Source organism: Salvelinus fontinalis, chromosome 24 (assembly GCF_029448725.1).
Source record: "Salvelinus fontinalis isolate EN_2023a chromosome 24, ASM2944872v1, whole genome shotgun sequence".
Taxonomy (NCBI): Eukaryota; Metazoa; Chordata; class Actinopteri; order Salmoniformes; family Salmonidae; genus Salvelinus; species Salvelinus fontinalis.
This window is the reverse complement of record NC_074688.1, coordinates 37,949,972-37,967,921: the sequence shown is the minus strand read 5'-3', so window position 1 is coordinate 37,967,921 and position 17,950 is coordinate 37,949,972. Positions and strand designations below refer to the sequence as shown.

Below are 17,950 nucleotides of genomic sequence, written 5' to 3'. Positions count from 1 at the left end.
CATTCTCTTTCACATGATGTATTAAAAATAAAACAAGTAGCCTCCAAACTCAACCCAGTATGTCTATAGTGGAATCTAGTCTCTCTCTCTTTCTCTCTCTGATTCCACATCCTCTGTCATGGTGTTTTCAAGCTCACCCATTATTCAGCTGGACCTTATTTCTCGTGAGACTTATGCACCCACCAAAGAGAGACAAGAAGAACTTTACCACTGCAGTGTTGTAAGAAGTATACCACCAGCCTGGTGTATCTTGATGTACACTCAGTCTCCAGAATGCAGCCCAAGCCCTTCCATTTCTGGCTGTTTTTTCCTGAGGACATACACACTTACACATGGGTTATTTCCTGACAACATTAGCAAGATCACTAAATCTTAATTTTTAATAACAGCCCTATGTAACCATTCTGCCTCAAATACCTGGCCTCCTGCCACAGAAATATTCAATGATAGTCAAATGATGTTCCCTACATCAACTGCTGTACACTAACATGTAATCAGTCAAATGTCTTCCAGTTGGATTAATATCCAATCCTATCAAAACTAAGTAATAAGTTTCTTAAACTTTTGCTCTAGTGTTCAAAATGCCACCTCTTATTATTTTTACCATAATTTAAGTATGTGAATTGTTCTATTTACTTTAGAATTGTCCCTATATTTTACACAGCCAGCTGTCTTTCCTTTTCTATGAATTATCTCTATTTTTATACATATTTTCTAGAAATAACACCCCTTCACTATCATTACCTTTTTTTATGAGTCCCCTAACCCATAACTGCCATTGTTTGATACATACTTAAAACATCCTTAAGTCAATTTATATATCATTTATATCAGTATCAGTATCAGTCCCTCCTCAGGAACATATACACAACCTTATGTTCCTCAAAACAAAAATAAATTGACCAAACGAGAAAAAAAATAAAATAAAAAAAAATAAAAAAATAATAATAATAATAATTAAAAAAAAATAAAAATAATAATAATAATAATTGCACATTTGCAATATTACCACTATTTGTAATAAGAAAACGTCCATCCGTTTCATTCTATGCCAATGTTATTGTTGGTCTCTTTCTTCTTCATTCATGGGTATCTTCGCACAACAGACTACCTATTTATTCAATTGAACATTACATTTTATCATCCCAATTCCAATGACATTATAAAACGAAAGAAACAAAAAACCTTTAATCTAAAATTCTGTAAGTTCTGTCAACCTCCTTGTCTCAGGATTCGTTTCCAGAGCTTCCCTAAGCCTATTAACGTTAAACAGTTCTATATCCAAATAACTAAACAGTTATATTTTTTATTTTATACATTTTCCAACCCAATATTCAGGATAACAGTCCTTAGTGTTTACTTTAACTCAAATTTGACCTTATCTATTCAATACACAACATCCCTTTTATAATTAACATTTATACTAAACACTTTAAATACCAGTATTATCTATTTTCCAATAGCCCTTTTGTCTCAGTTTCTCTCATGAATGGCCTGATAATAAAAAATCAGTACCCCAATAACTTTAAGTCATTATTCTCCCAACAAATATAATGTCATTTCAGCATGTCTTTTTTAGATACAGTTCACAGGTCATCAGACACAGTTGTCCCTCACTGTTCAGTCGGTTAGGGTGGGTTTGATCTCCACACCCACTTGTGGTGATATTCTCTCCCATGCCTTAAAGCATTCTGACGTCACCTTCTTATGATAACTCCCTTATTCCACCAGTGTTCTCTCAGATGAATTACAAATGATGTATTTATCAACAAAAACCCTCACAAACCCACACTCCAATAAACCCGTTGGAATAACTTTCAACACTTTTTATATGCATAATGAACAAAACACATTTGTGTATTTCCCCAAAGACCATAACCCCAAGGAACTGATAGTTTTACCCATGAACCCATGTTATATCAAAAATAAAAATTAAAATAAACCTATTCGAATAACTTATTCAATTTAAGGGTACAACTCTTCATAATTTTCCCAGAGACATAATAGATTTTCAAAGTAATTATACAGTTTGAATAGAGTCTGGTGTCTTAAACATTTTATAAGTAAATCCCACCTGTTCCAACAATTTCTAGTAAAAGGTGATCAGTCTTTCACAGGAAATTCCTAGGATTCAGGGCATTTTGACACCATTAATATGTTTCCACTCCCCCTTTCTTTAGGAGCAACTTAAATACATTTTTCAAAAACATGTTCATCCTTTTGCATACCCAATTTGAAACTGAATTGGAAAAAACCCTTCCAATATATCTACTAATGCATATTCATTCCCAGTACATGGTGTACTCACTAGTGAACCATAAGCTAATAATAGCAAACGAACTGGACTCACTCATCCAGAACTCCATGTTTTAGCCTTATCCAGATATTTTTATTTTTAAAGCGGCTGACTTTAATTACTGTGGAAAGCAGTTAATTAGTCTCCAATGACATTGTTGACCAGAGAAGATTGAAAACCCTTTTTTTCCCTTATTCTTTCTGGAAAAGAAAGTGTACATATCGTTAATATTCACAATGTTACCTTTTAGTCAGCAAACCAATAATTTTACTTATCCATAGATTTTATTCTAAAGCGTCTTTAACAGTTCCAGAGAATTGTGGTATAGAATGTCTAACAATTAATATTCCATCGTTACTTTACTAGATGTCAAGTCAAACGTGATCTAATACTTCTTCTTGACCACATATAAACTGTAATCTCTATGAAACACTCATTGTTCCCTCAGAGACTACACACCGCCAAGTAAAAATTCCATTCTCACTAACCTCAAACCAATTAGTTGTTTGTTATTTTGACAAGGATATAAACTCTTGTATAGCGGCATTTCCTTCTACCGCACTAAGTTCTAATGTCACATTACACTAATTTTTCTCATACCCGATATACCTATATCCAGAACAGAGAGCTATTTTCTTATTGGTTCTTAGATCTTGTCAATAGTTCTGCCAATCACCCGCACGTCTGCGAGGATTAGAGGAACCACACACACACCCCCATCGCAATGTATTTTCTGATGATAGAATGTTGACATCAGAACGCCTGCAAATCGAGCTTCACATTTTGGTCCCATGTGACTGTTTAATTCCCTTGTCCTATTTATCCTGTTTATCAGGTAATAGTGTCCTTCTCTCCCTATTCTATGGAAACAGTCATTTTGTTGTCATGCCACTAATTATTTATTTATTTTTCCTAAATACTCCCATGTATTATACACCTTTTATTTACTATTTTTCCAAGGTAGAGCGAATCCCCTTTCCAATTAAAAATGCATTTGTCACATCACTTAATTTCTCTTCTCAAACCAAGCTCTATATAGTACAGACATTATTTCTGAATACTACAGATGACTTAATGTCTTATTCTAATACAATACTTCAAATATCACTGTGTTTTTCCCATTACAGATATTATTATTTATTCATTTTATAATTCTAATCAATTTTATGATTACATTTACATTACATTTAAGTCATTTAGCAAATGCTCTTATCCAGAGCGACTTACAAATTGGAAAGTTCATACATATTCATCCTGGTCCCCCATGGGAATTTAACCCTCAACCCTGGTGTTGCAAGCACCATGCTCTACCAACTGAGTCACACCAGTCCACTGCCCGCTCCTTTACGATCTCTATCTAACGTCTTACGTTTACCTTTATTAATTTATTTTGTCTATACTTTCTTACCTCTTATCTATATTCTTATTATTTCATTGTCTTTTATCCCATTTTACTGTTTAATTCCCGATTCACGGTTTTAGTGAAACAAACCTCTCATATTTTGGTCTCTGTCCTTCAGGCTATTTTTAGACCGCAGTCTCTGTGGGTACAGAGTGATCGACGGCCTGTTTTTTCCTCTTCCTTTGTTACACCGTCGTGAATCCTTAATCTGTCCTGAATTTCACTATTTATCACTATTTATCTTAACTAACCTAGATTCGTTTTTAACTTTATAGTACAATTTCAATTTATCGACGATTCTACTTTCTGTCTTGTTACACACTATTTGGTTTAATCCTCTTTTATTATCTTTATGGTTATTTATTTTAACACCTTTTTTAGTATTCTACTATGGTCGCTTATTACTTTATCACATCAGTGTTTTTATCCTTGATTATAACTTATTTTACTTCGATGTTCCTTAATTTCATTCCATCTGCCTAATAGCAGTTAACTGCACTCTCCTTCTCAAATTACACTCAGTTAACTGTCAGAGAGGCTTGCGCATGCCTCTTCCTACCAGCAGTTGGTCACAGACACACACACAACCCAACCTGTCCTTTCTTTCTTCCTAATGTTCTATCTCTACACAGATCTACTCATTTCTTACAACATTATCATTCATCCTTTTATGTTTCATCCGTTCATTCAATCCCTTTGTTTTTACCTCAAAACAACTCAGTTCTTTCTTTATTGACTTAATCCCTTTGTTCAACATAAGCCTAGGCTAATAGGATTTCTACGATATGACGAGAGACTACTGTCTAATCGGATCAGCTTGTCTTCATATCCTACCCACCCCCCAATACTGATATTTTCTTCTTTTATTAGAGTAGTATTATGGCGTGACCTACTGAATTACAAAACCCTGTTAGCTAGACAGAGCGGTTTTTTATTCGCAGGATTTCTTTTGCATTTGAACGCCGCACAATCGGGCAAACGTCCTAAATATTCATCCGTACAGTCCTCCTTTCAGAGCGTTAACCATGAAATATTTATTTAACTACTGATTTATGTTTCGACCGTATAAACTACTTTTGCAGTTGAACGCCGCACAATCGGGCAAACGTTTTTCCTACAACCTAATATTTATAAGCTACTTTTGCAGTTGAACGCCGCACAATCGGGCTAACGTTTTCCTACAACCTAATATTTATAAGCTACTTTTGCAGTTGAACGCCGCACAATCGGGCTAACGTTTTTCCTGCCTTCTAAATATTCATCCGTTCAGTCCCCCGTTCTGGGGCGGTATCCATGAAATATTTATTTACTAAATATCCACCCAATCAGACCTCTTTAAAAATGTTCCTTTTTTAAAGAGCGGTGGCTTTCTAACTACTTATTTATGCAGTTCTCTGTTATCTTTAGAGCCATTATTCATAAGTAACCTGTCCAAGCATTCCTTCTACTAATTTTATTGAAGAGGTATCACAGGATTTTCTACCTACATTATCTGTTTTTACCGTATGAGCTGTCCGACATTATAGCCAGCCATCTCAGCCAGATGGCACAAACAAGCACATCATTTAAGCTACACATTCGAACGGTCTAATCAGAACGAGCGCATGCTCCACTAAACACCTAACACAAGCAAAGTTCACATCGCCTATTCACTCATTCTCTATACATGCACATGCATTTATATTTAATACAATTCCCCAAATTACACATACATGCAAATTTATTTGAATTCAAAAGTTCTTTCGTTTTTACTGGTTTCTTTTTAGGAAATTTGAAAGAGAGACTTACATGGCGCCCCTCTCGCTGAGACAGGATCTCTGAAGCAATCCATACATTTCAACTATTGTAAGAACTTGCTTACCGTCTAGTTGGGCGGCCACCCTTGTTTGTTAGATTGTCCAAAGAACCCATCATCAGCCAAGAACGTCCCAGTCCCTATCAGCTCCTGGCAAGCTCGCCAAAATATGTCGTGGAAAATCATCTCAGAAATATAACGCTTTATCAGAACTTGTAAATTCAATCATGCTCTTTATTACAATTGTACAGCCAACTGGCATGTCCCCGCGGAACACACCCCGCGGAACACACACCCCGCGGAACACACACCGCGGAACCCACACCGCGGAACCCACACACTCCCAGAGCACTAGTTCGCTCTTTATACCCAAATAGCATATGAGTCCACCCCATATGCAAATAAGCATACTTCCCCTATTCTTTGTGCCATTATCTTTTTAGTTCAGGCTTCCTGCTTGTTCACACATACTAACGCTCATCATCTGCTTTCAGTTAAATTACAATAGTGGTCAGACCCTCTATCTTAGTGTCAACATACTCTGTGTCCTTCCCCTCACCACTAAATAAATGCACTCTTTGTTCTGTCCCCGCTATCCCTAGGGTATCCAATTGCTTATAGGCATATTTCTCTGGTATGTATGTTTTTCTTTAGTGGAATGAATAGACTATAAATCTAGTGTGTCAAAGCACCCTGGCACCAACATGTCTGAGCAATCTGTCAACACAATGGAGAATCTACAAGGGTCAGAGGGTCAGAACGTCCCCCAGTAGTTTTCCATTACCACGGTCTCATGATCTATGTCAACATGTGGCTCGTTACTCCAATGTTCAGCTATCTTTTATATTTCTATGTTATCCATGTATATTATGTTACTACTACACCATCTGCTAATCTTTGGTTTCCTGTATTTACCAGAATGGCAAACACACTCACATCTGCCTTCTTATACTATTTACCTATCTATTGTTTAATAGTGTGATATCTACCTACATATGTCACTTACTCCTACACACTCAGACATCATTTAGAAACAAAGCATGTGTGTTCAGTGAGTCCACCAGATCAGAGGCAGTAGGGATGACCAGGGATGTTCTCTGTTTAGTGAGTCCACCAGATCAGAGGCAGTAGGGATGACCAGGGATGTTCTCTGTTTAGTGAGTCCTCCAGATCAGAGGCAGTAGGGATGACCAGGGATGTTCTCTGTTTAGTGAGTCCACCAGGTCAGAGGCAGTAGGGATGACCAGGGATGTTCTCTGTTTAGTGAGTCCACCAGGTCAGAGGCAGTAGGGATGACCAGGGATGTTCTCTGTTTAGTGAGTCCACCAGGTCAGAGGCAGTAGGGATGACCAGGGATGTTCTCTGTTTAGTGAGTCCTCCAGATCAGAGACAGTAGGGATGACCAGGGATGTTCTCTGTTTAGTGAGTCCACCAGGTCAGAGGCAGTAGGGATGACCAGGGATGTTCTCTGTTTAGTGAGTCCACCAGGTCAGAGGCAGTAGGGATGACCAGGGATGTTCTCTGTTTAGTGAGTCCTCCAGATCAGAGGCAGTAGGGATGACCAGGGATGTTCTCTGTTTAGTGAGTCCACCAGGTCAGAGGCAGTAGGGATGACCAGGGATGTTCTCTGTTTAGTGAGTCCAACAGGTCAGAGGCAGTAGGGATGACCAGGGATGTTCTCTTGATAAGTGTGTGAATTGGAAAAATGTTCTGTCCTACTAAGCATTCAAAATGTAACGAGTAGTTTTGGGTGTCAGAGAAAATGTATGGTGTAAAAAGTACATTCTTATTTTATTTTATTTTAACCTTTATTTAACTAGGCAAGTCAGTTAAGAACACATTATTATTTACAATGAGGGCCTACCAAAAGGCAAAAGACTTCCTGCGGTGACGGGGGCCTGGGATTAAAAAATCTAAATAAATACAATATAAATATAGGACAAAACACACATCACAACAAGAGAGACAACACTACATAAAGAGAGACCCGAGACAACAACATAGCAAGGCAGCAACACATGACAACACAGCATGGTAGTGGCATAAAACATGGTACAAACATTATTGGGCACAGACAACAGCACAAAGGTCAAGAAGGTAGAGACAACAATACCTCACGCAAAGCAGCCACAACTGTCAGTAAGAGTGTCCATGTTTGAGTCTTTGAATGAAGTATTTGAGATAAAACTGTCCAGTTTGAGTGTTAGTTGCAGCTCGTTCCAGTCGCTAGCTGCAGCGAACTGAAAAGAGGAGCGACCCAGGGATATGTGTTTTTTGGGGACCTTTAACCAGACTGTTCTAGTGCCCTCGCCAATTCGTTGATATATATGTTGAAGAGGGTGGGGCTTAAGCTGCATCCCTGTCTCACCCCACGGCCCTGTGGAAAGAAATGTGTGTTTTTTACCAATTTTAACCTCAGACTTGTTGTTTGTGTACATGGGTTTTAAAATGTCATATGTTTTTCCCCCAACACCACTTTCCATTAATTTGTATAGCAGACCCTCATACATTGATTGGAAGGCTTTTTTTATCAACAAAGCATGAGAAGACTTTGCCTTTGTTTTGGTTTGTTTGGTTGTCAATTAGGGTGTGCAGGGTGAATATGTGGTCTGTCGTACGATAATTTGGTAAAAAGCCAATTTGACATTTGCTCAGTACATTGTTTTCACTGAGGAAATGTACAAGTCTGCTGTTGATGATAATGCAGAGGATTTTCCCAAGGTTGCTGTTGACTCATATGCCACGGTAGTTATTGGGGTCAAATTTGTCTCCACTTTTGTAGATTGGGGTGATCAATCCTTGGTTCCAAATATTGGGGAAGATGCTAGAGCTAAGGATGATGTTAAAGAGTTTAAGTATAGCCAATTGGAATTTGTTGTCTGTATATTTTATAATTTCATTGAGGATACCGTCAACACCACAGGCCTTTTTTGGGTCGGAGGGTTTGTATTTGGTCCTGTAGTTCATTCAATGTAATTGGAGAATCCAGTGGGTTCTGGTAGTCTATAATAGTTGATGCTAAGAGTTGTATTTGATCCTGTATATGTTTTTGCTCTTTATTCTTTGTTATGGAGCCAAAAAGATTGGAGAAGTGGTTTATCCAAGCATCACCGTTTTGGATAGATAATTATTTGTGTTGTTGTTTGTTTAGTGTTTTACAATTTTCATCTGGTACATGCCATTGGCTTGGGCTATTGTAAGAGTATGGGTTGGGCCTGTTTGCCTGCTCACAGCCTGGGTGTATGTGTGTGACTTCCATGTTGAGGCCCTCTTTGCGGGGGTGGGGTGCATGGGGTGGGCAGGAGGGGCATAGGTCTGATCTGAGGGGGCCTAAATAGGGTGTGGGCATGGTTGACTTGGGGGGGGATTGGTTGGGGTGGGGATGTGGCTGGTGGTGTTGTGGTCTGGATGAAGGTCCTCTCAGCGTGGGTCCTCTATGTGTAGGTCCGGGGGGTTCCTGCAGGTCTGAGCGGGGTGTCTATTGATCTGTTGCTCCTGTGTGAAGTGTTGGGGCTGCGTTTGAGAGCGATGTCCTTTAGAGTCCGGGCGGAGGTGTGCACTGCTGCCTTGTAGAGGTGGACCTGGTCATAGACACTGTTCAAGTCCAGGGTGGAGTGGTCTTGTGTATGTCCTCAGTGGGTGTTTGTAGGGGGGGCCGGGGGGGTTGTCAGGAGGGCTATCAGGGTGGCTGACGGGGGGGGGGTGCTCAGAGGGGGTGAGATCCCCTGGGCTTGGGGTTCTTCATTTGTCTGTCCCGCTGTGATTTCAACGCTATGGTCAGTGTCTGGTGTGGACTGTTCTGCTGTGGTGTCGAGACTTTTGTCGGTAGCTGAGGTGGGCTGTTCTGCTGGCTTCTCTGCGGGGGTGGCCACTGGACTGTTGTCTGGGTCTGTGCTGACTGGAGTGTAATCACCTGCTGTTCCAGCTCCACCTGCCTTACCTCCAGCTGGGGGAATGTATCCATCATTTCAATGAGGGGATAGTACTCTGTGCTGGGAGGTTGACTTTCCGCTTGGGGTTGCTCGTCTGTGGGGTTGTTTGTCTGTGGGGTTGTAGAATGAAGAGGTCTGGTCTGACCCGCTCGGGGTAGTATCTTTCTCAAGGGAGAGCTTCTCCTGCTGGGCTAATTCTTTGATTAGGTGAAAGTCCAGCTGAAACTGTTTGGGGTTGCCCTGTACCAATACTGTTCCAGACTTATAGAGATTTATATTAGCTGACTCAGATTCCTAGTTGTCTAGTAACCTGAGATTGCACCCATGGTTAATACCCTCCATCTTTTTTTTTTCTTCTTCTTCTTTTTCTCATTTTATCCCCTTTTCTCCCCAATTTTCGTGGTATCCAATCGCTAGTAATTACTATCTTGTCTCATTGCTACAACTCCCGTACGGGCTCGGGAGAGACGAAGGTCGAAAGCCATGCGTCCTCCAAAGCACAACCCAACCAAGTCGCACTGCTTCTTTAACACAGCGCGCCTCCAACCCGGAAGCCAGCCGCACCAATGTGTCGGAGGAAACACCGTGCACCTGGCACCCTTGGTTAGCGCGCACTGCGCCCAGCCCGCCACAGGAGTCGCTGGAGCGCGATGAGACAAGGAAATCCCTACCGGCCAAACCCTCCCTATCCCGGACGACGCTAGCTCAATTGTGCGTCGCCCCACGGACCTCCCGGTCGCGGCCGGCTGCAACAGAGCCTGGGGGCGAACCCAGAGACTCTGGTGGCACAGTTAGCACTGCGATGCAGTGCCCTAGACCACTGCGCCACCCGGGAGGCCCTAATACCCTCCATCTTAACAGAGGGGTAGTGTGTTAATATAGCACTGCCAGGGGAGGGTCTGTGTTAATATAGCACTGCCAGGGGATGGTTTGTGTTAATATAGCACTGCCAGGGGATGGTTTGTGTTAATATAGCACTGCCAGGGGATGGTCTGTGTTAATATAGCACTGCCAGGGGATGGTCTGTGTTAATATAGCACTGCCAGGGGATGGTTTGTGTTAATATAGCACTGCCAGGGGATGGTCTGTGTTAATATAGCACTGCCAGGGGATGGTCTGTGTGGAAGATTAAGTTGCTTATGTTCCCATTTTTTATAATAGTCAGCAAAAAGCGTCTCTTGATTTTCCATAAGGAGGTTCATTTTGTACTCTTTTCTGACCTTATCATTCTTTACATACACAGGGTACTGTATTTTAATTACCTCTGGACAGCAGGAGACAGGTTCTCAGGCCTCTCCATTTGGTTGGGGTAGCCTGTTTGAGTCTCCTGCCATTGTTGGGCTAAATGGCTTTGACACTTCTCACTTGACACGTCAGTGCTAATTGAAGGTGTATCAAGCTTGGCAGCCTTGATTTAGCATTCAGTCCTTATAAAGTAAAATATATGATTGCAATGTATTTTTCTTCTTGGCTTTTGGAAATAAAATATAGCTTCAGACTAAACATGACTCACTCAGTTCCAGGTTGGATGGTGTTCTCAGGTTTCTGTAGCTTCAGACTAAACATTACTCACTCAGTTCCAGGTTGGATGGTGTTCTCAGGTTTCTGTAGCTTCAGACTAAACATTACTCACTCAGTTCCAGGTTGGATGGTGTTTTGAGGTTTCTGTAGCTTCAGACTAAACATTACTCACTCAGTTCCAGGTTGGATGGTGTTCTCAGGTTTCTGTAGCTTCAGACTAAACATGACTCACTCAGTTCCAGGTTGGATGGTGTTCTCAGGTTTCTGTAGCTTCAGACTGAACATTACTCACTCAGTTCCAGGTTGGATGGTGTTCTCATGTTTCTGTAGCTTCAGACTAAACATTACTCACTCAGTTCCAGGTTGGATGGTGTTCTCAGGTTTCTGTAGCTTCAGACTGAACATTACTCACTCAGTTCCAGGTTGGATGGTGTTTTTAGGGTTCTGTAGCTTCAGACTAAACATTACTCACTCAGTTCCAGGTTGGATGGTGTTCTCAGGTTTCTGTAGCTTCAGACTAAACATTACTCACTCAGTTCCAGGTTGGATGGTGTTTTTAGGGTTCTGTAGCTTCAGACTGAACATGACTCACTCAGTTCCAGGTTGGATGGTGTTTTTAGGGTTCTGTAGCTTCAGACTGAACATGACTCACTCAGTTCCAGTTTGGATGGTGTTTTTAGGGTTCTGTAGCTTCAGACTAAACATGACTCACTCAGTTCCAGTTTGGATGGTGTTTTTAGGGTTCTGTAGCTTCAGACTGAACATTACTCACTCAGTTCCAGGTTGGATGGTGTTCTCAGGTTTCTGTTGTTTTCCAGAGCGTTTGCTGTATAGCGTTGGAATAATAATCTTTGGTAGTTGTAAGCCTTCCAGGTGATTCTGTAATTCTGTCCAAAATCAGGTTGTAGGTTTTGAGTTTTGATTTGGAGTGAAGGTTATGTTGTAGAGGGTAGTATCCTGTATACGTTCATGACAAAAAAAATCTGAGTTTATCTAACTCTAAATCAATTTTTTTTTAAAGAACACGCTGAAAAATGCAGGAGCTCATCTGCTCATGACTCTCTCTCTTCTCTTCTCTTCCTTTCTCTCTCTCTCTCTCTCTCTCTCTTTCTCTCTCTCTCTTTCTCTCTCTCTCTCTGTCTCTCTCTGTCTCTCTCTCTATCTATCTATCTATCTATCTCTCTCTCTCTCTCTCTGTAGGCAATGCAGCTGTGGTGAAGCCATCTGAGCTGAGTGAATACTCAGCTAGTCTCCTCAAAGCTCTGCTCCCACGATATCTGGACCAGGTCCCTATTCTATTCCTCCTTGTCTGTCATTGTATAAGAATATAAATGAGAGATATCTGAGCTGAAGTTACGGGAAAACTACTGTGATTACCGTGACTGTCAACCAATAGTTGGAAATCAGTGATTTAGTTCCAATGTGTTAGCCTCACCTTATACTGTACGTGCTATAGACAAGTCTTCTATTGTTTTCATGCCATGAATACATACTAGCTACAGATACATCCTGCTGTCTTGAGTTAGTGTCTAACGGCTGGCTCGCTGCTCAGCATGCTCAAAGGGATAGTACACATCCCTCTGAACCACTTAAAGGGATAGTACACATCCCTCTGAACCACTTAAAGGGATAGTACACATCACTCTGAACCACTTAAAGGGATAGTACACATCCCTCTGAACCACTTAAAGGGATAGTACACATCCCTCTGAACCACTTAAAGGGATAGTACACATCACTCTGAACCATCTGTGAGGGACAGTATATGAACAAGCATCTGACAAACTTTGGTTCTGTGTAACTGTCCTTTTTAAAGGGGAAGTTCAGGATTTTACAACTTTATGTTAGACTACTTTCGAGGAACCATCTATGTGCCTGGGAGAACTGTAATCCACGGTTTGGTTTTCTATATTTTAACAGCCACTTTAGCTTCAGCTAACTTTAGCCGCTGCTAGCTAACTATCAATGGAAAGTGACAGGGGCATCTGTGCAATTTTTAAAACGTATTGGCTACATTAACTGAAATCCTTATTTTCCTGGGTCTTCCCAGGAGCTGTACCCTGTAGTGTGTGTGTGTGTGTGTGTATATATCTACATGTGTGTTTACATGTCCGTTCCTGTTCTCCCCAGGAGCTGTACCCTGTAGTGTGTGGGGGCGTCTCAGAGACCCAGGACTTGCTGCGTCAGCGTTTCGACCACATCTTCTACACAGGGAACAGCACTGTGGGTAAACTGGTGATGGAAGCAGCAGCCCGACACCTCACCCCCGTGACCCTGGAGCTGGGGGGGAAGAGCCCCTGTTACATCGATAAGGACGTCGACCTCAGAGTTGCATGCCGGTCAGTAACTTGATACAGTAGAGCTAGCTTTAGTAGTTAGCTTTAGCCGTTAGCTTTAGTCGTTAGCTTTAGTCGTTAGCTTTAGCCGTTAGCTTTAGCCGTTAGCTTTAGCTGTTAGCACTCCGATAGGGAATTTTAGCTTTAGCACATTTTTTCTAGCTAGCATAGCAGTTTTAGCCACTGAAAAGATCAGAGTCAATGGCGCTATTGGCGAACAATATAGCTGTGGATGAGTTTATCCTCTACAATATCACTCCGTTATACTTTACCTTGGCTAATGTTACTTGCAGTGGTTTACTGGTGACTTTTAAAAACATTTAGAAGGATTGAAGATGGCACTTCATTACCGACCACGGTACTGCAGGCATCGTGATCTGCAATGACCACCGTTGTAGTGAATTACCCCCATTGTAGTGAATGACCCCCCCGTTGTAGTGAATGACCCCCCGTTGTAGTGAATGACCCCCCCGTTGTAGTGAATGACCCCCCCGTTATAGTGAATGACCCCCATTGTAGTGAATGACCCCCCCGTTGTAGTGAATGACCCCCATTGTAGTGAATGACCCCCCCGTTGTAGTGAATGACCCCCATTGTAGTGAATGACCCCCCATTGTAGTGAATGACCCCCCCGTTATAGTGAATGACCCCCATTGTAGTGAATGACCCCCCCGTTGTAGTGTATGACCCCCCCGTTGTAGTGAATGACCCCCCCGTTGTAGTGAATGACCCCCCCGTTGTAGTGAATGACCCCCCCGTTGTAGTGAATGACCCCCCCGTTGTAGTGAATGACCCCCGTTGTAGTGAATGACCCCCGTTGTAGTGAATGACCCCCCCGTTGTAGTGAATGACCCCCCCGTTGTAGTGAATGACCCCCGTTGTAGTGAATGACCCCCGTTGTAGTGAATGACCCCCCGTTGTAGTGAATGACCCTCGTTGTAGTGAATGACCCCCGTTGTAGTGAATGACCCCCCATTGTAGTGAATGACCCTCGTTGTAGTGAATGACCCCCTCGTTGTAGTGAATGACCCCCCATTGTAGTGAATGACCCCCGTTGTAGTGAATGACCCCCCGTTGTAGTGAATGACCCTCGTTGTAGTGAATGACCCCCCGTTGTAGTGAATGACCCCCCATTGTAGTGAATGACCCTCGTTGTAGTGAATGACCCCTGTTGTAGTGAATGACCCCCCGTTGTAGTGAATGACCCCTCGTTGTAGTGAATGACCCCCTCGTTGTAGTGAATGACCCCCCCGTTGTAGTGAATGACCCTCCCATTGTAGTGAATGACCCCCCATTGTAGTGAATGACCCCTCGTTGTAGTGAATGACCCCCCGTTGTAGTGAATGACCCTCGTTGTAGTGAATGACCCCCCCGTTGTAGTGAATGACCCCCCATTGTAGTGAATGACCCCCCATTGTAGTGAATGACCCCCCGTTGTAGTGAATGACCCTCGTTGTAGTGAATGACCCCCCATTGTAGTGAATGACCCCCCCATTGTAGTGAATGACCCCCCCATTGTAGTGAATGACCCCTCGTTGTAGTGAATGACCCCCCGTTGTAGTGAATGACCCTCGTTGTAGTGAATGACCCCCCCGTTGTAGTGAATGACCCCCCATTGTAGTGAATGACCCCCCATTGTAGTGAATGACCCCCCGTTGTAGTGAATGACCCTCGTTGTAGTGAATGACCCCCCATTGTAGTGAATGACCCCCCCGTTGTAGTGAATGACCCCCATTGTAGTGAATGACCCCCCCGTTGTAGTGAATGACCCCCATTGTAGTGAATGACCCCCATTGTAGTGAATGACCCCCCCGTTGTAGTGAATGACCCCCCCGTTGTAGTGAATGACCCTCGTTGTAGTGAATGACCCCCTCGTTGTAGTGAATGACCCCCCCGTTGTAGTGAATGACCCTCCCATTGTAGTGAATGACCCCCCATTGTAGTGAATGACCCCCCCATTGTAGTGAATGACCCCCCATTGTAGTGAATGACCCCCCCGTTGTAGTGAATGACCCCCCCATTGTAGTGAATGACCCCCCATTGTAGTGAATGACCCCCCCATTGTAGTGAATGACCCCCCCCATTGTAGTGAATGACCCCCCATTGTAGTGAATGACCCTCGTTGTAGTGAATGACCCTCGTTGTAGTGAATGACCCCCCATTGTAGTGAATGACCCCCATTGTAGTGAATGACCCCCTCGTTGTAGTGAATGACCCCCCGTTGTAGTGAATGACCCTCGTTGTAGTGAATGACCCCCCATTGTAGTGAATGACCCCCCATTGTAGTGAATGACCCCCCGTTGTAGTGAATGACCCCCCGTTGTAGTGAATGACCCTCGTTGTAGTGAATGACCCCCCGTTGTAGTGAATGACCCCCCGTTGTAGTGAATGACCCTCGTTGTAGTGAATGACCTCCTCGTTGAAGTGAATGACCCCCATTGTAGTGAATGACCCCCCATTGTAGTGAATGACCCTCGTTGAAGTGAATGACCCCCATTGTAGTGAATGACCCCCCCGTTGTAGTGAATGACCCCCCCGTTGTAGTGAATGACCCCCCCGTTGTAGTGAATGACCCCCCATTGTAGTGAATGACCCCCATTGTAGTGAATGACCCCCCATTGTAGTGAATGACCCCCTCGTTGTAGTGAATGACCCCCCATTGTAGTGAATGACCCCCCATTGTAGTGAATGACCCTCGTTGAAGTGAATGACCCCCCGTTGTAGTGAATGACCCTCGTTGTAGTGAATGACCCCCCCGTTGTAGTGAATGACCCCCATTGTAGTGAATGACCCCCCATTGTAGTGAATGACCCTCGTTGTAGTGAATGACCCTCGTTGTAGTGAATGACCCCCCGTTGTAGTGAATGACCCCCCATTGTAGTGAATGACCCCCCCGTTGTAGTGAATGACCCTCGTTGTAGTGAATGACCCTCGTTGTAGTGAATGACCCCCCGTTGTAGTGAATGACCCCCCGTTGTAGTGAATGACCCTCGTTGTAGTGAATGACCCCCCATTGTAGTGAATGACCCCCCGTTGTAGTGAATGACCCCCCATTGTAGTGAATGACCCCCCGTTGTAGTGAATGACCCTCGTTGTAGTGAATGACCCTCGTTATAGTGAATGACCCCCCATTGTAGTGAATGACCCCCCGTTGTAGTGAATGACCCTCGTTGTAGTGAATGACCCCCATTGTAGTGAATGACCCCCCATTGTAGTGAATGACCCCCATTGTAGTGAATGACCCCTCGTTGTAGTGAATGACCCCCCGTTGTAGTGAATGACCCTCGTTGTAGTGAATGACCCCCCGTTGTAGTGAATGACCCTCGTTGTAGTGAATGACCCCCCGTTGTAGTGAATGACCCCCCATTGTAGTGAATGACCCTCGTTGTAGTGAATGACCCCCCGTTGTAGTGAATGACCCTCGTTGTAGTGAATGACCCCCCGTTGTAGTGAATGACCCTCGTTGTAGTGAATGACCCCCCATTGTAGTGAATGACCCCCCGTTGTAGTGAATGACCCTCGTTGTAGTGAATGACCCTCGTTGTAGTGAATGACCCTCGTTGTAGTGAATGACCCCCCCGTTGTAGTGAATGACCCCCCATTGTAGTGAATGACCCCCCGTTGTAGTGAATGACCCTCGTTGTAGTGAATGACCTCCTCGTTGAAGTGAATGACCCCCATTGTAGTGAATGACCCCCCATTGTAGTGAATGACCCTCGTTGAAGTGAATGACCCCCATTGTAGTGAATGACCCCCCCGTTGTAGTGAATGACCCCCCCGTTGTAGTGAATGACCCCCCCGTTGTAGTGAATGACCCCCCATTGTAGTGAATGACCCCCATTGTAGTGAATGACCCCCCATTGTAGTGAATGACCCCCTCGTTGTAGTGAATGACCCCCCATTGTAGTGAATGACCCCCCATTGTAGTGAATGACCCTCGTTGAAGTGAATGACCCCCCGTTGTAGTGAATGACCCTCGTTGTAGTGAATGACCCCCCCGTTGTAGTGAATGACCCCCATTGTAGTGAATGACCCCCCATTGTAGTGAATGACCCTCGTTGTAGTGAATGACCCTCGTTGTAGTGAATGACCCCCCGTTGTAGTGAATGACCTCCCATTGTAGTGAATGACCCCCCCGTTGTAGTGAATGACCCTCGTTGTAGTGAATGACCCTCGTTGTAGTGAATGACCCCCCATTGTAGTGAATGACCCCCCGTTGTAGTGAATGACCCCCCGTTGTAGTGAATGACCCTCGTTGTAGTGAATGACCCCCATTGTAGTGAATGACCCCCCATTGTAGTGAATGACCCCCGTTGTAGTGAATGACCCCTCGTTGTAGTGAATGACCCCCCGTTGTAGTGAATGACCCTCGTTGTAGTGAATGACCCCCCGTTGTAGTGAATGACCCTCGTTGTAGTGAATGACCCCCCGTTGTAGTGAATGACCCCCCATTGTAGTGAATGACCCTCGTTGTAGTGAATGACCCCCCGTTGTAGTGAATGACCCTCGTTGTAGTGAATGACCCCCCATTGTAGTGAATGACCCTCGTTGTAGTGAATGACCCCCCGTTGTAGTGAATGACCCTCGTTGTAGTGAATGACCCCCCGTTGTAGTGAATGACCCTCGTTGTAGTGAATGACCCCCCATTGTAGTGAATGACCCCCCGTT

At 43.5% G+C, this 17,950-nt stretch overlaps 1 protein-coding gene across 4 annotated transcripts in view; it reads left to right on the top strand.

Moving 5' to 3' along the window:
* The window catches only part of LOC129822398 (aldehyde dehydrogenase family 3 member A2-like), a 53,805-nt gene that overhangs the window by 20,786 nt on the left and 15,069 nt on the right, over window positions 1-17,950 (top strand). For all 4 annotated transcript variants that reach the window (XM_055880655.1, XM_055880654.1, XM_055880653.1 and 1 more), the window contains exons 5-6: window positions 12,147-12,232; window positions 13,077-13,285. In XM_055880655.1, coding sequence (XP_055736630.1) covers window positions 12,147-12,232; window positions 13,077-13,285 — 295 coding nt within the window. The remainder of the gene's footprint in view (window positions 1-12,146; window positions 12,233-13,076; window positions 13,286-17,950) is intronic.